The 25,179-nt window shown below is 35.7% G+C and overlaps 1 protein-coding gene across 1 annotated transcript; it reads left to right on the top strand.

Moving 5' to 3' along the window:
• Window positions 1-5,088: 5,088 nt before the first annotated feature.
• LOC134664450 (ras-related and estrogen-regulated growth inhibitor-like protein) lies at window positions 5,089-24,624 on the top strand. The gene is made up of 6 exons (XM_063521111.1): window positions 5,089-5,336; window positions 21,081-21,137; window positions 22,276-22,352; window positions 22,965-23,146; window positions 23,554-23,740; window positions 24,087-24,624. Exons 1-6 carry the CDS (start codon window positions 5,273-5,275, stop codon window positions 24,153-24,155), a joined length of 636 nt encoding a protein of 211 aa, XP_063377181.1. The 5' UTR covers window positions 5,089-5,272; the 3' UTR covers window positions 24,156-24,624.
• The last annotated feature ends 555 nt before the right edge of the window (window positions 24,625-25,179 follow it).

The following is a 25,179-nucleotide window of genomic DNA, read 5'->3' as shown; positions in this document are numbered from 1 at the left end:
TATCACTTTGCAGGCGTTAAGGTATTGAACGTCTTTTATTTCAAAGGTAGGTACACTTTTTAATCTCCGTCAGGTATTTGTTACGACAAATGTCACGTAGAAACGCAATAAATAAAACAACAGACAACTACTTACAACATGACTATCTATTCCTAGTCTAGTACTTGTATTGACTTTATTATAAATTGTTGTTATTGTGTGTTGTTGTTGTTTGACGACCGGTCTCGCCAAGTGGGTAGTGACCCTGCCTATGAAGCCGTTGGTCCCGGGTTCGAATCCTGGTAAGGGCATTTATTTGTATGATGGTACTATAATTTGCTGATTTTGTTCGTCTTTAGTTTAACAAATCGAGGGCTTCATATAATAGTTGAAAGGCTTGTGTGCGTAAGAAATAAGTGACTAAATAGTACCTAATTTTTACTTAAAACCGTTCCTTTGTGTGGTCCAAGTGCTCACGGTCGAAGGCTGATAGCTTTATCTCATGTCATGAGCATACTCGTTTTAAGCAAGAATAGTAGGTACTTACCTATTTAAAATTGTAAATGCCTGCAACAATAATCATCAAAAGAAAATAGAAACTTATTTTTCTTGTTTTTATTGTATCTATATCCCTAATGGTTAAACGCACAAACCTCATACCCGGTGAGACAATAAAGTGTAGTTATATTAGTATGCATATCCAATAAAATATCTTCTTCTTCTTCTTCAATTTAAGAGGTATCCTCTTGTCGGTGGAGTATTTTCCATTTCTCCCTCTCAAGCCATAGCTTTGACCTCTTGATACGACACGACACCAGCTTTTTCTTTTATTTGGTCTACATAGCTACGTCTCGGTCTGCCCCTGCCTCTCTTTCCTTCTATAAAAAAATATAAAAATCGTGAATTGTGAATCGGTCTTAAAACCAGTCTAACTCCCATGTTTTTTGTTTCCCTGTCTTGTCCTTTCTTCAGTGTTGCTACGCTTACGATATGGCACTTTAAAATAATTGGCATGTTTTCATGTATGTTTCTAGCTAAAAACCATTTATGCAAGGACATAAAAAACGTATGAATTATAATGTTGCCCCGGGATGAGTTTCTTTGTTCTGGAACAGGCTTAGAGCGGTTTCGCATATTAGCGTCAAATAAATACGTTTCTTTAGCTTTTGTGCTGTCGTACCGTACGTTTGTATCTTTATTTTGCGAGTTGAATATTCCTATCCATATAATTAGAAGGTAAAAAAATATTTATTTGTTTAGGGTTGTACGGAATCATGCTCAGTATCTTCACTCCTTCATCACTTTTTAATTTTCATTCAAGTTCAATTCGCCGGCAGGTGGTTGTAAGGTAATTAGTCAGATTTCTTTTTTTGCGGTGCTTGTGGGAGTTTTTTTTTATCACATCCTGCATCCTTTCGGTGGAAACATGTATATAGTCATGCAACTCATGCACAAACTAATAAAAGACACACTAACACACACTCACAGACACACAAACACACACAATATGACATTGACAGTACGACTCAGAGCATTTGTATAAGAGGTGAGGTATAAAAATTACCTACCATAAAAGTGACATTCCATTTCCAACTGCAGCTGCAATACTGTTCATTTTACTATGGAAACGCGTCGCTGTCATTGTCAATTTCCATAGTAAAATGAACAGTATTGCAGCTGCAGTTGGAAATGGAATGTCACTCTATGGGTAACATTCCATTTCCAACGACAGCTGCACTACTGTCAATTTTACTATGGAAATTGACAATGAACGCGACGCGTTCAGTACCGGTAGTGCAGCTGCGGTTAGAAATGGAATGTTATCATAAAGTATAAAACTGGGTAATAGAGGTACCTCGCAACCCTGGGTCTGATGCGAGTCGGAAGCACGCATCGAAAAGACTTGATTAACTTTATTTATTTAAAGTTCTCGATAAAGATCTGGCTACCGAACTGCCTTGGAAACGGGAGCCGGCGGAAAAGCAAGGCTTATTTAAATTAAGATAGATCGTATTTCATGTTCGTTGTAAAGGTGACAAAAAACTTGATAAGAATCGTAATAAACTATGCTACTTTAAGGGAGCTACACGTTTATAGTTCGTTTTTTTTAGCATTAGAAAGAACTTGCAAGAAGGTAAGCGATCTTGACATGTCTTTTAATCCAAAGACGCTTTTTAAAAATCATAAACTGAAAGCAGAAGAATATAAATGATCGTATTAGATTTATAATTGTTACATATTTGCCGTAACTTATTTTAAAATGTGTTTTTCAATTAAAAGACACGTCAAAATTGTTTACCTTATTTCTAATGCTAAAAAAAAACAAACTATAGGTGGTGGTGGTACTATTAAATTAAGACATCGGCAAAATTAAATGAAAATATTTAATCTTCAATTCCTACCCGCGACTTGTCTTTTGAGGAGATTTATGATTTACGTGGCAATTATACCCACTCGTACATTTTATGTCTTTCCCCGGGGCTCAAACTATCTCCAATCAATCAGGTTCAAGCTTAAGGGCCAAGAGGTAAAAACAGAGACAAAGTCTATAAAAAAAATATTTAAAACCTCTTTTGATACCTATCCTATTTATTTTCTCAAAAATATTAAAAGTTCGACCTAGTTATTTTGCTATCCTTACTACAGATGTTAGCAAATTTATAGGCTAATAATTAACAAAGCTACACCTCATCAATACCTTGTGGCCCTCATGTGTGCCCTAAGGCGAGGGTGGCGGAGGGAAAACCGCAAGGAAGACTTACAATTACCACAGGTGTCGTCTGCCCCGCATATTTGTTTTTATTTCTTTTCTTCTTAGGGTTTCGTAGCTCCTATACGAAAACTTTTGAGCGCCTTGCAGGGTTTTATCAAAGGATTAAAGGGTTTAAAGGGTTTGTAAATACTAGAGGATGAAAATAATAACGGGATATCCTAGGCCTTGCCAGCGTCCATACGCTACGTAAGCAATAAGGTCAACTACGTGAGCAAATCTTAGTAAATGTTTCATAGCTGAACCCTCGCGTTATTTTTCTCTTCGGGCACGCACCGATTTCGTTGACAAAGTTGTACGAGTATCTCGGTTGTCTGAAGTCAATTATAAAGCGTCAGCTTTGATAACTTGTGCTGATTATTCCTTTCCAATTATTTTTAACAATGCGCCGAAATCCGGGTTTGCCGGGAAAGTGTCACTTTGCGATAAGCGCTTTCTGAACTGGCATGTCGCATGATTGGATTTTATGAGGAATATATTTAATTTCAAAGCTGCAGAAATAAGTTTTTATAGTGCGAAATTAGTAACCCCCATGTTCATAAAACTTAACAGATCTCTGTTAAACTTTGCATTTTATGTACATATTATTCAAGAGAGACGTCAAGCGTGAGTCGATCGTAATTTTTTTTTAACAATAATGTGTGGATCCGTACCCGGTTTATTTACTTACATTTTTGAATCCGATGCGATTGTACTTATACATCTGACCGTATCTTCTACGTTAAATTGCAAGAGAGAGAATAAAAAAACTCCACAGAAAACACTATTTAGGCTTTTAAACACACTGTATCCAATAGCCGATATTCGAGGCACTCGTTTCAATATATGTATTTTAACTCATAATAAGGATAGTCGAAAGCGTTTCCATGCGCATCGATTAAGGCCAGGCCAGCCAGGAGTCAACAAAGAGCTTGTTAAAATTCTTCCAAAGTTGACCGCTATCTAACATGCCCCATTAAAATAAAAAAACGCACCCTTTTTCCTTTGCCTTATAAAGAACGAGCGATATGTGTAAAAGAAGAGGACCACTAACCTACTTTTGCTAGTCATTTTTCGTGCGATATAAAATTGCATTTTTAAGTAGATGTGGAACATCGTATTATAAAGTTTTGTTAGTATTAAATAAAATCGTTTGTTTTTGCAAGGTTATGCCAGATTTGAGTATATTAATTATTTAATAATAATTTTAAGGCCAAATTAACATAATTATAGTCTTCATATAACATATTTGTATATCCTGACTTTTAAAAGATAGGTAGTTAAATAGTAGTAGGTAGTAGTGGGAATTTAAATCACAGTAGGTAACATTCGGAACTACATATATTAAACAATCTCAATCAACTAATATCTTTTACTAATTTTCTATAGAAAAACATCGAAATGAGCATGGCACAATTCATTGTAAGGTGACATTGCGTCGTGTTTATTATCTCAATTAATTTTAGAGATAGGTATTCAATGTCTGTATGGTTGTTAATTTAGTTGTGATACTTGTGAGCAATAAACACTGTGTAATTAAGAACAACTGTCAATTTCACATTAATCTGCAGCCTATCGTTATCTATGGCGGCGCACGGCGCCAGGAATTACTTCCATTCGGCTCGACAGCGCAACAATGAATGTAACATTAACTATCACTTTTCGTGCTGATTATACATCGAATCATATCACACGTCCACGGTATCTGCTGGCATAGATTCCGCAGGATTAAGCGCACCTATGTCTTTAACCGTAATGTTCAGATAGAATTATCGCTTGCACTTTTATTTCTGCCGATATAAACTGGCGACTCGCCTGGATTAGTGTCAATGCTCTACCTGTTCGCGATTCGACATGCTTTGTCCCAGTTTCACGCTTACAAGCGATTTAATTAGCCTTGGATCTAGTAATCCTTAAGCGACAATTTGTGATTTTTTTGTCACACGTTTTAACTTTTACTTGGTATTTGATAGGATTAAATTGTCGACCTAGTATGATTGGATGACCCTGTTTCAAGTTTAAAGGAAAGTTAAGTGTTGCAGACTTCAAAAGTGACACTTTTGATATCTTGGTTGACGTTGGCTTAAAATATTTCTTGTCATTTTTTGAATGGGTGTTTTTGCTCGGGGGAGAGAAATTTAACGATAATAGCTGGCATGAGTAATATTCCAGTACTTACTTGTGAATCGAGTTTCATACTTCGTCTCTCTACTCGAGATTGAGGTGGGTGTACCCAGAGTACGTACTGTAGTATTTATTTTAGCAAGCTAAACCCCCGCGAATAATATATTATACGACTGATATTAGTTATTACATATTCAAATGCATCATAGCGCTTTGTGGTATCTGCGTCTGCGCCAATTTTTGTTTGACGCCAGTCGCTCGCAGGCAGGTGCGTGGTGCGCGCGTGCGTTGAACAACTTTGTGCAACAGCTGATTTTGGCGCCAACGCGATCTTACACACGATCAAGAAACATAACCTACAAAATTTGTTTAGCAATTCAAGTTTTACATTAGCATTGTTTTAGTGTAAAGTGTAGACTAATGAAGATGACAGTTAATCGAATAAGAGTTGTGGTGCTTGGCAGCGCTCGTTGCGGGAAATCGGGTAAGGTTAATTTGAAAATGTTGGCATGCTCACCTGACTAATAGGAATGGAATGGTGGCAATTTGAGGCCGCTTTTGTTTTTATATTTCTGAAGAAAATATGAGATAATCACTTAACGATACAAATTTGATCCAAGTTTGAGTTTTTCGAACCTTAATTTACCGTCTACAACAACTTAAGTATTTATCAATTAAAAAGAAAGGAAGGGAATAAAATGAAATGAAAAATATCGTATGTTTTGACAAGAGGGCTCGACTTAAATCAATTATACCTAATGATCTCCCAAAGGATTCCCTGATTTATTATGAGAACCGGACGCTGTAATTAAGGCTGTTAATTTAATTACTGTTATCGTTAGTTTTATTTTGTTTTATGTGAAGCTAACCGGCGCTCGGCAGGTGCCTATTAGTGTTATCCTACTGATTTATCATGAGCACTCGAACTCGGACTCCAGCCATCCGACTCTCGCTCTCGGTTGAGTTCACTAACTCCCAACTGGAGCATTCATAACTATTACGAAGATTTCAATTCGACTATTACGGCTATGAATTAGCGTGAGTCGTAATCCGGTTTGAAAACAACACATTTTGTTTTGAAATCATAAAGTAAACAGACAATGTAAAAATTTAAATATTTAACCAGGTGTTTTTTATACAGGGTGATTCATGAGACGTGAGCAGGACTAATCCTGCACACTCAGTAACTGACAATTGACCGATCACCGTCGTATTTAGGTGAAATAACCACAATTTTTCCTATTTTTTAACTTTTTGGTGAGGGCAAATTTAATTTTCTACAATCATGGTTACCCTGCAAGACCCAATTAATAACCATAAAACCTCTTTAACCGTAATGACAGCATTTGATTACGAAGAAATAAACTGTCAAACTTGAGTGAGATACGAGTTTTCAAAAGTAACCAGACCGTGATGACAGTGATGACAATCAATTTGACACAGAATATCAGTAGTTTAGTATTCTAATTGTAGGGTGACCATGCGTGTCGTAAATAAATTTATTAATTTTTTTTTCAACACGAGTAGAAAATTAACGTTAATCTCACTAATACTGATACGAAACAGTTGCTTATAATTTACAAAAGGCGCAGTCTTAGTCCTGCTCACGTCTCCTGAATCACCCTGTATAGTTTGTATCCGTTTCATACTTTTGAGGTTATGAGTTTTCTCGTTCGGCCTAGGTTGATAATTAACCCGGACCAGTTTCAAAATGTAATTGTCAACATCTTTACGCACTAGTTCAGTGACTGTTACTGGGTCAATGAAACCTTAGCATTTAAATAGCTCTGCCACTAGTCTGATACTTGCGTGATTATCTACTGATTTGCATGAACTTATTTATCCCTAGCCCTTTCGTACCGAGCCCTTGAATGGAAATGAGGTAGCTAAGCTTTAGCCAGTTTAACCAATCCTTCCCTTCTTGGATATCTTACGATCGAATTTTGAAACAGTTTCAAAACAAACAAGCAACATGTGGGTTGCAGGTTAGGGTGTTGCAATTGTTATCAGCTACGATAAGCAGATTTAAGAACGGCCATTTATAGTCAAAGATAACAAGCAAGTATTGATTTGGAGAAAGATTATGAGGAAATAAATGTTAACCATGTGTTGATATATTATATGAAGAAACCGAAAAGAAAAAGAGCATATTACACGTTTAAATGATATTTAAAGACCTAACGTAACGGAACGGTGGATCTGAAAACATATTAAAACGGTAATAAATGAACTGAAATATCCATTAAATTTAACGGTTAGAGTTATATTAAATACTTGTGTATTACTAAAATGTGGATCCTTTGTTGCGTCGTAGTGTCAGGTGTGAAACAAAGGCGCGTTATCAGTTCGACTCAATGCTATCAGTTGATAACTCAGGTACTGTGTCAATAGCCTTCTGGCCAATTCCATGAAAGTAATCATGATAATTATCGTTTGCTTATAAAATTCTTTGGTGCTTTATATTTAATGCGTCATAACTTATTGTGTCACGTGAATCTAATCACTCACGATTTTTTGCATTTTTAATTTTAAATTTTTGAAACGTTAGATATTTCTATAAAATTACTAATTATTTCCCTAATGAAATGTCTTTATTTTTTATCCTCGTTTTTGTCATTGTCCAAGAAATGGTCAATTTTAAATAGTATTAACGTTAAGGAACTCTTTGCTGTTATTATGAAAACGTATCATGGATGGAAACATTTCAAAGTCTTGAGAAACAATGGTATGCATCTCAGATCATGTATGTACGGTGTTCAGATTATTCTAGGGCGTTTAATGTCAGACGAGTAACGTAAACAATGAAGTTTAATGTTCTGATTCATAATCTGCACCTACTCCAATTGTGGCCAGATCACGTTGAATAAATAGATCAACTCGTAGGTATCGAAAGTTTACAAACATTTGGTCGGAACCTAGTTAGTCAGCGTCGAGAAATAGGAACGGCTTCGTAATGTTGTTGTCCTACCCGAAGTAGTGAATGCGTAGAGTGTTCAGGCATTTGTCATGAATCTAAGATGATGTATATGTACGTAGGCCGCCGATGACAAAGTATAATTACCTTCATATTCCAAAATTAAGAAAAAGTTGCCTACAATTTCGGAGCCTATAATATGATACCTACAACTCTATAGAGTGTTTAGCTAACCTAGAGGGAAAATAATCGGACTTTTCTTTGGTTTTCTACAAAATAAATATTTATTTCTATAGTTATGATTAATACTCAAGTGTTAAATATTTTAGGCGTTTATTGCTCAATGCTCATTCTATATTATTCAAAGATTTTATTCAACGGATGGAGTGCATTTTTGCTCTGGTATTCGCTGGACTTCCTGTCTGTTGATGCGAAAAAGACAAAGAGCGGGCAAGCCAAACGCCCTCGTTTCGAATCATGCTCAGAAATATACTGTAGTATTTTTCTTGTAGTCAAGAAATCTCTTGTGACAGTTTAGTCATCCAAATGAAGCAGGGCAGTCCTAAATATTAATATTTATGGTCTATGACTCCTGTAATAAGAGCGTTAGTCACCAAGAAGAATGCGTGTCGGTGCGGTGCCAGACGCCGGCACAGCGAGGCGGCTCGCAGTGGGCCGGAGAGTGATCACATCCGCCGGGACCCTTATACAGGACAGTATATTAACAGGGACTTTTTGCACTGAGCAAAATGTTTAATGGCTGCTTAAATAGGATAGAGCTGAAATTGTATCGTCTGGCACGTTGTTGCATATAAAAATGCCGTGATGAATAAAAACAAATCTATCGCGGTGTTATGGAAAAGAAATTATTTATTCGTGAGCACAAACACATAATAGAAAATTATACATAACTGAGAAACATAAAAAGGAGAAAGTGCCACGAAATGGTCTCAACTCAGCATGTTGCTGGCGACTTCCAGCGCTGATCTTCCGATGAGACCATCCTGTCACCCATGTTGGAATCGCAATGTCACCACAAAACGGTGGCCACGATTTTATAAAAAGTTTATATTTGTTAACTAATATACTAGTATTTCTAAATAAATATGTTATAGATTTACGTAGCGTGATTCACTTGTCCGGTATCTTGGTGGTCCAATTTCGGGTCCGCCGGTCAGACTGATTTTTTTTTGTGTATTTTCTGACCGCTGAGTTAATTTTACGCATGCGATTCAAATTAAAGCAGAATTGGTTTGTAATTTAAACGTTGCGCCCAAAAATGGGCGGACAGGTGAAGTGAGCCCACATTGTTGCATTGTGTGCAAAGTTTGTAGTTTTTTCATCTCGAGTAAGATGCAGTTTCTGCATGAATTAACACTTCTTCTTGCCACACACAATTTTTTGGGTGTGATACAAAATTACACCAGGTAAGCCCTGCTTATCTTTGAGCCGTCAAACTCAAGCTGCTTCCACACCGGTTATTATAGACCAGTAAATAATTATTGGCTACCGAAGGAGGCCGGAACGGGAAAAGCTCAGATCATTGTTTCGTTCTTGCCGTCTGCGCAACGTTGTTAGGTTATTATTATCCTGTTGGAACTACGCATTATAATACCTTGTATTCTGAAAGTATTAGCGGGCGCCCCCGGTGTTAAGTGCAAAGATAAATGTTAGCAAAGCGTCGGAAGCGGCAAAAAACATGCAAACAAAAATCCACTTTCGTTCGGACGCAAAATTTTTGGGCTTTGTTGAGTTCGAAACATACTAATGTGATAGATTTGTCACTTTCTATTGTTTATTCTGTTTTTTTTAATCCCATGGCATAGAACATACAATTTCTTACTGAAAATTTCTAGCCAGTTCAACATACCCAATGCCACATAATAAGTAATAGACTATAATGTAAATATGTACGTAAATTGGCTACTAATAAAACATTTAAAATGGAGCTTAGTGTCATCGATTTTTTATTAATCTGCCATTTGGTTTGTCATGCATATATATTTTTAAAGGTGTGAAATTATATCATTTGATTCTCTAATAGGCAGAGGCCACGTGATAGAAAGTATAAACAATAAGTCGGCGAAAGCTAGTGAAATTGATTTATAGTATCGGCTCGGGAAGTTTTGGGAAACACTCGAGAACATTAACACAACAATTAAAAAAGATTCGGTAACCTCGCATTGGTTAAGTAATAGTCGCCGACACTCGACGTTTTATAACACTAAATTGAAAAATGTCTCGTGTCATTGTGATATCACAATATTGATTTTTTGTAATACCTATACATATTTTGTGGAGAAATACCGGTAATTTCGTGTTTGTAATGTATTACTTACCTACATTTTTTTTGATAATATATGATGGCTCTTATATGCATAAGTAAGAGTTAAAGTACCTCCATTCAGATACATTGTTTCAAATTTTAAGTTTATTTTCAGGTTTTTATTAAGTAACTAACTTTCTCTACCATCCAGTAGCACCTGGACAAATATGGTGCTAAAAATAAATAGTTACAGGTACCTACGTAAAAAAGGTGCTCAACAAAAAGTTGCTCCTACCATGTTACTCGACGAAAGTTCTGATATTTATGGGAACCTAGAAGCCAAACTAGTTTTATAGTAAACGAATGTATAGACCGACGTTGATGGTGACACATAGGTAGTATTTTAATTTGGTGATAATGCAATAAGGGAAACTTTGTTGCTTTCTGTTTATATTGACTAGTATCACTAATAAGCTCTGCCATTCTTTTATTTTTATTATCTACCTATACATGTAGCTGTATATAGTAGAAATGATAAGCATTTTTCTTGTACATTTTGCGACTGCTGATAGGTTGCCTAGGACATAGGTTACCTTCATTCGGCTTGTAAACATCTGCTTGGCTTTTAACTATCTGTACCATATATTTACGCTATTCTTATTTATACATTTTCAAGCAGATAAGTCAGTTAAAACATTTATGTCTTCAGCTTCAGCAGTAAAACGTACCTAATAATTTCATATAAGTTTCAAAAGTACAGTCTGAGTCAGTATAACATGTTGGGAAATCCAAAAGTAAACTTATACGCCTGCGTATTTACTCCCTGGGTTTCTTGTTATTTAGTATCTGAACTAGATGCGTTGTTTACGTTGCCGATACGCTCGCTTCACACGAGAATTTGGCGAGTTCCGGCGCATTCTAAAAATATTATGACATTGGTGCAACACCCTGACTAACATTGGCGTAAGAATACGCCCTGAGATTGTCATCATATTTTTAAAGTCTGAATAGACGCTATATTTCTCTGAAATAAGGTAAACGGCCCCAAGTTCGTGTTAGTACGTTATTTCGTTAGTTTTTTTTCTGGCGCAAATAATAAGGAATTCAAATATCTTTTATTCAAATTATACATATGAAAAAAATCTGTATTAGTTAATCTCTTCAATAAAATGATAACCAATATTTTAGTGATTAAACTAAGAGTAATACGACGGTCGAAACTGTTAGACGGCCGCGAATAGCTGTGTTGTATGCGTGCACTTTTTTTAGGCGTAAGGTGCGCGCTCTCACTTGTTAAGCTTATAGGAAGGAAAAGCTAAACCCATTCGAATAAAAGTTTTTGGGAGTGTTTCTGTGGGTTCCTTAGTAATTGATTTGATAAGAAAAAAGATTGAATTTATGCATAGAAATAACTTAAAATTGCAATAAATCGACTCACGAAATAGCGGTCATTTTATCTTACGTGTGTCTCCTATTTCGTGCCACTAACGAATCAAGGATTTTCTAGATACATTGTGAGTGCTTGTTTTTAAATATAACAACAAAGATAATTAAAAAAATAAATTAGAAAACAATTAATATATTTCATGAAGTTTCGTATGAGCGAAATTCGGTATATGTTTTTTTCACTAGAATTCTCATAAAACGAGTTTGAATGTGACCCGAGTTAAAAATTTTAAGGTATGTTCCACGTATATTCTCATATTAACTACTAGCACAATTTTATTTATTATTGAAATTTGATTTATTTTTGTGTAGGTATGTTTATTTTTAACGTATAAGATAGTAAATTATTTTTGTAAATATTTTTTTTTTTTTTTTTAAATTAAATAGTTTGACTTTTAATCAAGTATTAAAGTACCCATATGGTTTACCTAAGTCTTAATTCAACCATTAAAGTCGACGAGTACAAAAAACTTTAAGCTAGCTCTCAATTTAACATTTTTTTTATTATTATTTTTAATTTGACCTTACAATTATTCGTAAGTAGGTAAGACCGTTAAATATTTAAAATGATTATCAGAAAATTATCAATTTATCACCAATTACTCTAAGAAAACTTTATGCCGAAACAGGGGACACGAATTCACGAATTTAGGAGCTGACCTAAATTTGTATCACGAAATGGGAGCCAAATAAGAGGTTCACGAAAAAATTCATATAAAAAAAAGTTTATACATATACATTACAGTTTATACATTAAATGATTAACAAAGAACTAATATAACATATTCAAAAGCTTTCAAGGTATTGATATGCTTAGTAATATTAAAAAAAAATACACAAACTCTCAACTCACTCTCAAGAGCCTTAACCTGCCGAAACAGGGGCCCTTTACCTTATCTTTTATTTACGCATGACCGCTATGATTGTTATTTTCATTGGGTGATTCTTAGTCAATATTGTATTTAAGCCGCGCTGTTGTCGAACATGTTTTCCATCCATTTTCCTATAGGAAAAGTTTTCAAGAATATTCTTCACACCAACCAGTTGGTTTTCCAGAACGGCACAACACTACTGACGGAATGCGTGGCTTCCACGCGTATTCGGGAAACGAGATAATCACAAGATCTAGAAACGATATAGAGATCAACTAGATTTACATTAGATATCGACTAGATGTGACTTGGATATCTAAGTCATAACTCGTCGAAATCGTTCAAGAGGACCTCCAGAATCGCGGAAACGTCAAATTTGACATATCTATCTTGTCGAAATCGTTCAAGAGGACCTCCAGAATCGCGGAAACGTCAAATTTGACATATCTATCTTACAAATATCTTTAAATTATCCATATCGTAACTTGCTACGATCTAGTAGAGATCTAGTATCATGCTGAGGTCTAGTAGAGATCTAATACATTTTCAGAATCGAGCCGTTCGTCAGAATAAATACTTACCCGCAGTTTGCCTCCTAGCTAAACTAGTAGGCTTCTAATGTACGAGTAAACGCTTTCAGTATAGCACGCCCCATTATGCAATTACATACAAAACAATCAATCACGAGCGCATCTTGATTGTGTTATTAAGCAGTTATCCGCGTACCTGCCTTCAGGTAATCGCTTGAGGCTAATGCTTATGCTTATTAGCTATTTAATTTGGCTAATGAAAACTTTACTCACTTGTTTGGAAAATGTTTTTGCAGGTAATCATTGTCTTCAATTACCGCTATACTTATATTTACTACATGATGAACGTCGGGATGTATTTTAAATTCATCATACGAGTTATAGATACATAGATATTTAGTTAGATTTATTTATTATAGGAATTATGCGGTACCTAATTAGACTTGGTTAACACTTCGTTAACCCGACGCGGTCACCGCATGAAAACCCAAAATTACGTGGGTTCATACTTTATGGGTTCATTTTGGTTTGAAAGATAATTTAATGGCAAACTATTGTTAAATTGGACATGAAGTCAGATGTCAGATTTACAGATATCAAATTCTAGAAATTGCTAAGGTATTTTTGTATGTCTGATTGTAAGTTAGTCGAATGAGGCCGTGTCATAAAGTCCGAAGCAGTGGGATGGTAGATCGAGCGCGAGAAAATGTCAGAGCTGTATTTATAGTGCCGGCCGCATGCCGCTCGTAGTCTGAGTCACCCGGTCAATCGTCTGCCGGGACCCTGCGCTAGGGCTGTCACTAATCTCATATTTATACATCTTCTTCTTCCGCGCGTTATCCCGGCATTATGCCACGGCTCATGGGAGCCTGGGGTCCGCTTGACAACGAATCCCATGATTTGACGTAGGCACTAGTACTAATTAATAATTAGTTTTAAGATATATTTTGTATTAATATGTATGCTAGTTTTAAGGTATTTATCTATGGGCCAATAGTTGCCTGAAAATAAATGTTTTCATTCATTCATTCATTCACTAATCTCATATTTATACATACAGTGGAATATATTATCATAATTATTTTGGTAGGATTTTCTTCTAGTATAGGTAAAAAAAATGCCCAATGTTTGCCAAAAAAGTCAGACATGAGCACCTTTTTTTGGTAAGAAAGTGTCCACTGCTGACCACCATGAACCGATAATAGTATCTAAAGTATTTCAACGTAAGTATCAAACTAAAACAATTTTCCAGGATTTGTGGACATTTAAACTTTAAACCATAGCTATTATAATTCGGAGAGCGAAACGAACAAGCTGGTTTCCAGATCAATAATTTACTGACAGCTAAAAACAAATAGTATAAAAAAATATGGTTTTCTGTAAAGTCGGTTTACGGACGATAACTGTAAAGTCGGTTTACGGACGATAATTTTGCGTGATAACGTCATAAGAAAACATTGATGGAAGATTGCATACTTTGGCCGTAACGTTACTATGGAGATCTGTCCACAACTTGATACTTTTTCGTGCATGCTACCGGTGTTCATCGATTTATAAGACGTTATCACGTCAAAAATATAAATACTTTAAAACCTATATACCTAGTCCTCGTCAGCATTATCAATTATAGTAATTAAACATTTGGCGGCCCTAGTTTACGAGCGATAGAGTTACTCACTCTTCAATTTATAAACTCTCACCAAAATATTTATTTTTAGCACCTGAGATTAAATTTAGTATGCTCGGTTAATAATAGAGCGTTAACGTGGAATGAGGAAAAAATAAAATGATGAAACATTTTAAAAGGAGAATCTTACTCAGAGGCGGTATCATGGTCGAATTTTTATCACTTGTCATGACATGCGTCACTTTTGCACTTACATACTTGTTAGAAAATGACAGGCATGATTGAAAACCGACCATCTTAGCCGTGCTGTTGTAGAATTGAACCGATGTAACAATGATGATTACGAATTTATATTAACTTTAAACTATCCTACTTGTTTTATAACCCATAGCCAAATTTTGTGATTTGAATATAATATATGGGTCATAATGAGAAACTATTAGTTTTGAAAATAACCCTGAAATCGCGAAAAAAAGGTTCTGGTTTGGTAAAGTTAGTAAAAGTTGCTTATTATTTATGACCTATACCTATATTCACCAGTAATAATACATATGGCTATAAGGGTTGAAAAACGACCTATATGTTCATTGTTATTATCGTCGCCAGGCTATAGGTAATAATTACACCTTATAAAACAAAGTTCCCCGCCGCGTCAGTCTGTCGGTATGTTAGCGAAGAACTCAAAAACTACTGAACGGATTTTCATATATCATCAATAGAGTGATTCTTGACCTTGAGAAAGGTTTAAGTTACTACTATTGATATGTATGCAAGGTGAGGTGCTACTTGATCATAATTGACAATCTTCGGAAGAAACGCGTTCCACATGATTCTTATTTTATAATTTGTTAAAGTTTTTATAATGTTGTTATGATACAACCTTGATACTACGAGTAAATAGTTGCAGTGAATCTCGCGCGCACCAATAAGTGGATAAAGTGGAAGCAAAATATCATGGTCGTATCATATAATATCAAAACTATAACCGGTTTTAAGATCAATAATAAACCGCTCTAGATTTTATCGAAAAAAAATAAATTTCATCTAAAACCACACATAACTAAGTTACTATATATTTATTCAAGTTTTTCTCAATATTTTCGTTTTCCAATTCATGCATCATTCGGATTGAAAATTTCATATCGTATTTGATTTATTCGATGATTTTAAAGATTAACTCGAGTGTCAATAAATTATGCGATTCAGAACAAAATGGCAATAAAATTGGTTATCTCCATGAGTTGATGTAAAATCTTTCTCTCCAATATTTGCAATGGCTAAAAGATCGTGAGTTCAACGACACTTGAAGAAAAGATGTTCATGAATAATGAAATCTCAACTGGCAACGAATTATGTAAGAACCGCAAATGTTAATTTCAAGTAAACTCTAAATGAACACACGCTCGCTGGAAGCGAGTTCACGGCTTTTGGATGTTGAAGAAATTCTAGATTTATTTCCAGAATGTACGGTACCGGTAACGAGAACTATAACGGTACTCGAGAACCGAGGATTTAACCGAGACGTCTGAGTGAATAAAGTAGCAAAGGTAAATGTTAATTAAGAGCATCGCGGAGGTGATTGCAGACACGATCCGGGGTTCGCCACGCTAGTCGCGGTAATTGGACGCCAACTGTTTCATTTGCATTTTTAACGTCAATTTCATTTCCGTATACCTCACTTAATTAAACTGCGATCCTTTAATCCACTAGCAATGAGCTACGACTTTAAATGAGTGGCTATTATAAATATGAAGTGGGTTAAGGGGCTCCCCCACGCCAATGACCTTCGATCTGAATCCCTTAGTTTTCTAATGTTTTTTGTAGCTTATCATATTAACAGCAACGGCTTTAAGCAATATAGTATCCCATATTTACTTTAAAGTTCATTGTTTTCGAGATATTTGGCATCAAAGTTGAACAATTTTAGGCTAAAAAACTGGTTTTCTGGCCATAACTTTTGTGTTAATTAGTTTAAAATTAAAACCTTGGACACGATTTTCGAGACTTCAAAGACGAACCCAAATATGTAGATTTCGTACATGTAAGATCCTTCACTGCAAACTAGATACGAAAAAAGTGTTTTTTTAGACAACGTTTAAAAAATTCATAAAAAAATAAGTATTAATTTTTTTCGAAATCCGGTGGACAAAACCGGAGATAAAAGATTGAAGAACCGATAGCCGTTTGTCTTATAATTCTATCTGTAGTGCAAAAAAAGGAGATACGATTCAAAACTTGTCAAAAATCGATGAAAACATCGGGTAGCCCCTTAATTTTAACGTGCCTCGCATTCTATAAGGATGCAACTTTCTCTTGTATTTATTGACATCCTATGAGACTTGCTAATTTATGATTTCTCCCTGCCAAGTTTAGAATTTGACAAGTGACGCGTTTCTCAACAGTGACGATTAGGTGCGCGTGACCTACAAGTCTAGAATGCGTGGTGCAAGTTAGTTCGTATATAGATTTAGAAATAACCGCTACACGTGCTTATTAAATCAAAGTGGGCACCATGCATAAACATCAATTTCAGGACTTTCAAAGTCCTAATTATAAGTCGAGGGACTCGTGGGTGATAGGTAATATACGAGTATAACAGAAGCCATTGAAAACTCATTTATTTAATTTAAAGGCGTGGTAGGGTGTAGAGTTATTCGCGGGATATTTAAAAACATCTTACGGCTCCATTCTTATATTCCATTAGGTAATTGAATAGCTCTTTATTTGAAATGGTTCTTTATAGCATAAACTTATCGACTCTCTACCAATCTCATTGCAACCTATCCGATATAAGGTTATTCCTACTTATTGGTTGGCAGCACCTCGCTATCAGTCAGTCGCGAGATACGTGCTTGTGGATTACCTTGAATGGCGCTATCAATGCAGCAGTGAAAGTATTCGTTAGTATAATTGACTGCCTGTATCAATACCCATGTTTATTCTGCATGTTTTGATAAGGGAACAACTTTTCTGAGACATTTCACGCTAAAGTACGTGTGCTTGTACAGTTCGCTACCGAGTTTTACTTTTACTTTATCGCCGTCCTGATCAATTAATTTATAGTCGACATTAATTTGAAGGAGGTATTTATTTATTATAGCAGCAGCCACAATTGCTTTGGAAAGCGAGTGTGTAAGACTAGACGATCCGGTGTTTTCGTTCACGACTCCCCTTGCTTCGAACGTAATTATGTCGATGGAGATCGCAGTAACTTTGCTTGTAAACATTATGTTTAGTTCTTCATATTTGAAAATGTCCTTTCAATTTTTAATTTCCTCTTTTAAACATATATCACGGCAAGATGATACGAGTATTATGGCTGAAGGTAAAGACGACACAGAGCTGAATAAATGCCAATAGATTAGTACAATTATAAAAGTTTAAGAGTACCTTAATATTGTTGCATTCTTAAGCTACCTCTAAAAGACGAGTATCCAATTAATACGCTAGACGATGTTTCTTGCTAGCAGACCTCAAAGCCAATACCCAGTAACACACTAACATTCCGACGTGTGACTTCTTGTACACGGTAACGAATGGTGAACCTAAATGAAAGGGAGGTACACAGTGACAGCCTCAATATATACTTGCAATTAACACACATTTGGTTAGACGCTAATAAAGAGACAACACTGGGTTTAACAAAGGCGTTTGTAACAAAAATATACTGAATTAAGAATTATCAATATAAACTTAATAATGATCATTAAAGGTATTTAGCCAACATATAGTAACATAAAAATCCAATCTTTATTTCAAAGTAAGTCGCCATAGTGTACACCCATTTATTGCCATCTATACAAAAACCGGGCAAGTGCGAGTCGGACTCGCGCACGAAGGGTTCCGTACCATATGCAAAAAAAAAACAAAAAATGCAAAAAAAACGGTCACCCATCCAAGTACTGACCGCTCAAAAATCACGTTTGTTGTATAGGGGCCCCATTTAAATCTTTATTTTATTCTGTTTTTAGTATTTGTTGTTATAGCGGCAACAGAAATACATCATCTGTGAAAATTTCAACAGTCTAGCTATTACGGTTCGTGAGATACAGCCTGGTGACAGACGGACGGACGGACGGACGGACGGACGGACAGCGAAGTCTTAGTAATAGGGTCCTTTGGGTACGGAACCCTAAAAATGATAATATGTCTGAAAAGTTTTAACTTTAACTAAAATAATTATGTGCCTTTCAAGATATTGTCATAAATCAAAAATGATCATATTATTTTTATACTACTTTATTTCAAATGCTTTTATCATTCAAATATCCTCGATATCAATAAAATGTTCATATTTCCAAATATGTATTCTTGAAGCTCTCCAAGCGTCAAATAAAATTTATTGGAAATCAATGTCTCGCAACAGGAGATTGCTAACTTTTCACTCTTCGATAGGTAGGTACACTGAAGTGAATTTGAAAAGTATTTTTACCTTAAGTGTGGGGCCTTATTATTATGGTTTTATTGTAAATTACTTGTCATATGATTTTATTGTAATAAAGGTAAAAGTTGTAGTACTTACTCGTACAGTTTGTAATAAAGTGCAACATAGTACTGAACGTTGACTACTTTTAGCGTTCACCATAAATCAGAAGCTGACAATACATTCAGAGCGACATGTTTATCTGCACGCTGTGAAGCGAAGATCGGCACAGTTAGGCGATCGAAGCAAATCCGTACCAAAATATTTAAATTTTACTCTCTTATGCCCTAGATAATAGAGTTGAAATTAGATGTTTTTGCTTTTATTTAACATCCCTTGACGTACCTAAATAAACCCGAATTTATCACGGCAGTCGATAAAACGGCCAACTGATGAGAAGGGATGTGGAGTTCATTTTACGAACCATTTTACTATTTATGGTACATCATATTTTACTGCTGTAGCGTAAGCGTATAAAATCTTACATATTTCTAAGTGTCAGCTATTAAATTCCTTTTTGTCGCGTTGGCCATAAACTATTTAAGAATATGATCATTTTTGAAGGGTTAATATAGTAAATATCCACCGATACACAGGTAATCCAGACTAAATAGATTTCTGATAAATTCATAGCCTGTAATATCATGTGCTTGGACATTTACCTACCTTTATTGAGTTCTTGTGATGGCAAAAATAAATAATATGAGGATAACCTAGGCACATTCAGCTGGCTTTTTCTCGTTGCCAATAGGCAGACGGTTGAAATTTACACAGAATATGTTTTTCTATTGGTTGCACAAAAACAAAAAAATTAAGGAGGGAAAAGGTAGGAATCGTATATTTTTTTGTTTTTATTGGGTCTCTATTGTTTCCCAAATAGTTTTAAGTCATAATGTATTGTTTGTCCGAATTTTCGTTAGTCATAATTGGTTTTTCTCAGAAACGCGTAACTTTTCAGGTTTGCCATAAAACAAACCTAACCTAACCTAACCTACCCATAGAAGAACCTTACGAAAATCCAAAAAAAGTTAACGGTTTCAGTTTTATGACTAACGATAATATGACAAACAATACATTATGACTTAAAACTTTATGGGAAACAAAGGGACCCCGTTTTTATTGTATAGGTAGCTATAGAGTGGTTTAATGCATACAAACCTTAAACAAAACCTATCAGGTCTATACGCAACACAACTTCTCTATGGTTTAGACTCGCGAGCCGAAATCACAGACACCTTTTTTATTATAATCTTTAATTTTTGTTTTTCATTGAAACTTTCACACACTTTCTTTTCATTCACAGCAGCGTTTCATTAGTAATAGGTAATTTTATTGTACGCATTCAAAAATATTTTAAATATCTACATTCAATCAGCTAAATACTGTTTCTTAGCAAATAGAAATGCATATTCTATTTAAATTTGTCTAAATTTAGAAACTATTATCTATCATAAAATAATTTAGTAGTTAGGTAATTAAAGTTTGGCCCGCACTATGAAGCTCGAAAGACGTGGACTCTCTATAATTTCCTACAGCTTAAGTTAACGTGCATGCAACCCAATGTTTGCTTTCCCTCTAATTGAGACTTGTAGTTATAAATTAATTCAGGAACACAACTTTTGTAACACCTCTTACCCATTGCTGCTAATTGCTGCTTTCTCTAAACTTCAATGTTTCTATTGCGGCGGTTTATTGGGCAAGATTGTATTTAGTATCTATTTGTAACCTTAACTGCCTTTCAATATAACATTGTAGCATGTTTACATGCTGCTAATGTTGCTCATTAATTGTTTATAATAGAAACTTATGATCGTTCCGTAGTTTTGTAGACCTATTGAAATTAGCAAGAAACTTCTTGCTAATTGTAATTGTCTACACTACACCATTACAATGATTTTAACCACAAATAAATGAGGTTTTACCCGTGTTTGGGCGTTTATAGACTGATCCTATGATGATTAGGTAATACAAGTTTTAAGCCGCCCTGTTAGTATGTTAGTATTGGTCAATTACAATAAAACAATCTTTTACTTTAGTAAAAAGTTTAAACTTAGCACTGACATAGTCTTATAGGTTATCAAAATCGGTGACAACTTAGCTTGGTACTCTACGTACGTGCACCAACTGAATTTATATTTTTTTTGTTTCAGCCGTGGTGGTCCGTTACCTAACAAAGCGTTACATCGGCGAATACAGCTCCACCGGCGGTAAGTGTGGCATTCACGATAGCCTCGCTATGTGTAGAATGTTTAGAAACAGCCCTTAGTTTAATCAAGAGTTGCCAAGTGTTGGCAAGACTTGCCAACGTTTATTTGCGATATTGGCAGGGCGCGCCAAGGCTGCGCGACGCGGCACCGGCGCCTGCGCCCGGCCGACGACCTTTGATAGCTTCTTATTGAGATATTGAGAAAGATAATGATCTTATACGCACACGGTAGTCACAGAGAGGTGCTTATTAGTGAGATAAATCAGCGCAAGCAATGCGTTTTGTGTACATACACGTTTATTTATTGGTTATGATAATAAAAATTCCATGTCGCAAATTTCAAACAGCGGCAGCATACATCGTTTATAGTCTTGCTCGCTGGAACTTTATAAGAAACCTTCATCTTAATAATATTACAAATTTTGTAGATTAGATACTGAATTCATCTCGTTTATTTGGATTTCATCGCTTTGACACTATTTTCCATTTACATTGTAATGAATGAACATTGTATATCTAGAAATAAATTCTAAGGTTACCTATTGTAACCTAGAATCGTGTGACTGAAATAGTGTTTCAGAAAGCCAATACTCCGGAATGAGGTCAAAATCGAGGCGTCGATACTCAAATACATAATAGAACAGCTGTTTGATTGACAAGCGATGCATGACGGAAGTCTATCCATTGGTCTTAGGTTATGGATTGAAAATGCCAGCGATCATATCCGTAAACAAATTACCTCTATGGCCATTCATCATCTTGGAATGGCACACATTTTTTCAATACGATGTAGTAATGAAGTAACCTAATTAAAACGGGAATTAATTTGGTGAATTACCTGCTGATTTTCTTAGTGAGTGATTGTCAGCAGCTATCGTAACTTGCAAAGATCGACACCAGTCAGCTTTATCTGTTGATTAAATTTTCGCAATGTTTGCGATATCAAAAATTGATAGTCTACACAAAGATTGAATGAATTACTAATTCTGAAATGGGTTTGATCTTGATATACCTATCTATACGATAAGCATGGATACGTAGCTCCAACTGGTTTCAGTGTTGCTTAACTGTTGTGTAGGTAGTATGATTCAAAGGTGTTTCTTTTTTATAATTTCTCATTTATTCAATATTCTTTACAGATTTCCTGTATCAGCACAGAGTCGCATTCGATGGCGCGACATCCGAAGTGGAGATTTTAGATACTTGTGGTTGCGCGGTAAATATTGTACATATACAAATACATACTTACGTATTTAAATGCAGTCATTATTTTGGGCTAAGAATGTGTAATGTCTCGGCATTAGTCCAAAAACTGTAGACGAAGCGTATTCACAATGTACGAGCATTCTCCTTGTCAAACAACGATAGGTTTTAAAACTTTTAAAATATCAATAAAGTAATTGATAGGTACCGAATTCAATGTTTATAAGTACTCCATTACTCCTGTAACAGCCTGTTTTTGGTTTTGTGGATGTGCTTTGATTATTTATTTGCAAGACACCTTTTTAATTTTTTTTTCTACTTGAGTCATTAAAATCTATGCGCAATCAAATATTTCACATAAAAGGGATTTGAAAATGGTGGTTTATAACCAGAGTCTTTAAATAAAAAACACTGACAACCCCCATAAAACGCTGCGAGAATCGTCATTGTTGTAGACGAAGATGACATTAAATAAAACTTATACACTATACGGTTTGTCTGTCTTGAATAATTAGTCTCTGAATTTAAAGCAGATTCGCATGCGAGAGGCATGCTGGTATGCTCAGTATTGGCGATTCGTCAAGCAAGATCCCATAATGATCACAGTGTTTTTCATTTTGTATAGAAACGCGGCTGTTTAGCGGAACATCTCCGATGGGGAGATGCTTTCGCGATAGTGTACTCCGTCTGCGACCGGCGGTCGTTCCTGGCGGCTGCAGAACTCCTTGCCTTGCTGGAACGGACTAGGCTACCCGGTTGCACTGCTGTGACGTTGTTAGGAAACAAGAGGGACTTGGAACATGCGAGGTAAGACCTGCGATTACAACGACAGTATCTGAGTGTTCTAATGACAATACTTAGGTACCTTCTTGTTTCTCAATAGGTACGATTTTGCACGGTCTGTATCATCAGTCGAATTATACAGGATGGCTAAAAAATTACTGCATCCCCGTTGCTTGGGAGGGTTTGGGATAAAACTGAGCAACTTTTACTATGTGACCAACCCCGAAATCGCGAAAAAGAATTTGGCTGTTTCATACATTTTAGCTGGTCCATTTTCTATGAGAGGGTACATTTTTATTTTCGATTTAGGGGTAGTAAAAGTTGCTAAGTATAATCCCAAAACCCCCCTGGCAACGGGAATGCAGTTATTTTTTAGCCACCGTATCTATATAGGTACATATAAATGTTTTGTTTTTGCTGTACTTGCTCAGAGTCGTGAAAGCGGAGGAGGGCCAGGAGCTGTCGCTGCGGTTCGGGTGCCAGTTCTACGAGGTGTCGGCGGCGGAGTCGTGCGCGGGCGCCGCGCTCGCCTTCCACGCGCTGCTGCGCGAGGCGCGCGCGCTCGCGCTGCTGCTTCCTTCGCCTCGGCGCAAGCTCGCCGCCTATTCTGTTTCTAAAGTAAGATTTGTATTATTTGATTATTACTTAATTTAAATCTTCGGCTCTATTCTTCTGTTTTCTTAAAATCCTAGCGGGGCGACGCAATGGAGCGATAAGTCCTAAAAGGACAACAGGATACAACTATTTGACCTTTATTCAACACAGTCTTGAGTTTAGACTTGCAACTAACTATGGACAAACTGATAATAGTTTATTTAGGTTAAGTTAATAAAAGTTAAGTTTATTAAGACTCCCAACTTATTTCTTTAGCTCTATAATATTGTATCCAGAAGGCAAATACTGCACTTACTTACTTGCTCGTAATCATATAATTACGTGCCTAAAATGATTTTTTATTGTAAAGGTAATCGGCTCCATCCTTGGGCTAAGCAACAAGAGCGTCCGTAAGAAACGTCCATCCCTGAGCATATGAAGCATTGGTTTGCACTTCGCGGATCTTGTTCACTCCTGGAGGAGTTTGTTGATCGTCTACGGCAGGCCTGTCTCGATGGAGAGATGACAAAGGAATTTCTGGACAGATAAAAGATGCCAACGAAAGCTGCATGCATTGATGGAAAACTCTGATTGTACTTTCCAATAACAGATCTTAATTGTTGGTTTTAATTTTGTTACAATCGAATGAACATAAGTATCATGTGAGTTTAGTATGTTGGATCTTTTCTTTAATATTATTCAATGTGATAATTTGGTTACTTACTGAAATAAGATTTATAAAAGACATTGGTTTGTGTGCTTTTTTGCAATTGTTTACCGATATTTATCTCAATCTGATATTAAAATATTTATTTAGATAGTATTAATAATATTATTTTGTATTAATAAACATTAACAGAGGTTTGTATATTCACAAATCCACTCTATTTTTTTGTAGATGTTTTTAATACACACCGATATACGTTGTCAATACAAGGGCTGCACAAAATAATCGTCATTCTTGTCTACGTGACAGTGTGATGAAACGGTGTCCGTCACTTTCTATCCCGTGGTGTTAAAAAGTAACAGTTATTTTATCTCGTGGATAAAGATGGATAAAACCATCCATAATACGCCGACTGCTTAAGATCTTTAAACTTTTGGCTCACGATGATCGCTTCGGTGACATCGGTGACTGTTAAGTGTGTAACGTGTGTGACACGTCGTTAACAAACCGTTTAAATCTAACAACAAACAATTGCAGTCGATCTAGAAATTGGTACTTCTAAAATTTCTAACGGATATGGGGTAAAGTTAATACCTACTTGAAAGTAGTACACACTCGAGAATATTTGTTACAATTAATTAAGGGAAACATCCCTATAATGGACGTGGCTTCAATAGTGGAACGTAAACCACAAATCATGTAAAATAATTATTTAACATCAGTTTTTAATTAACACTGGTAACATTTTACCATAAACAAGAGTTATAGAGCTGCTTAAGTTTGAAGTTTCATTCAT

Source organism: Cydia fagiglandana, chromosome 5 (genome assembly GCF_963556715.1).
Source record: "Cydia fagiglandana chromosome 5, ilCydFagi1.1, whole genome shotgun sequence".
NCBI classification, from domain to species: Eukaryota; Metazoa; Arthropoda; class Insecta; order Lepidoptera; family Tortricidae; genus Cydia; species Cydia fagiglandana.
This window is presented reverse-complemented; position numbering and strand designations above follow the sequence as displayed.

Coding starts and splice junctions, on each gene's coding strand:
- LOC134664450 (XM_063521111.1), top strand. CDS start 5,273: ATGAAGATGACAGTTAATCGAATAAGAGTTGTGGTGCTTGGCAGCGCT. Junction 5,337..21,080: donor CGCTCGTTGCGGGAAATCGG/GTAAGGTTAATT, acceptor TTTTTGTTTCAG/CCGTGGTGGTCCGTTACCTA. Junction 21,138..22,275: donor CGAATACAGCTCCACCGGCG/GTAAGTGTGGCA, acceptor TATTCTTTACAG/ATTTCCTGTATCAGCACAGA.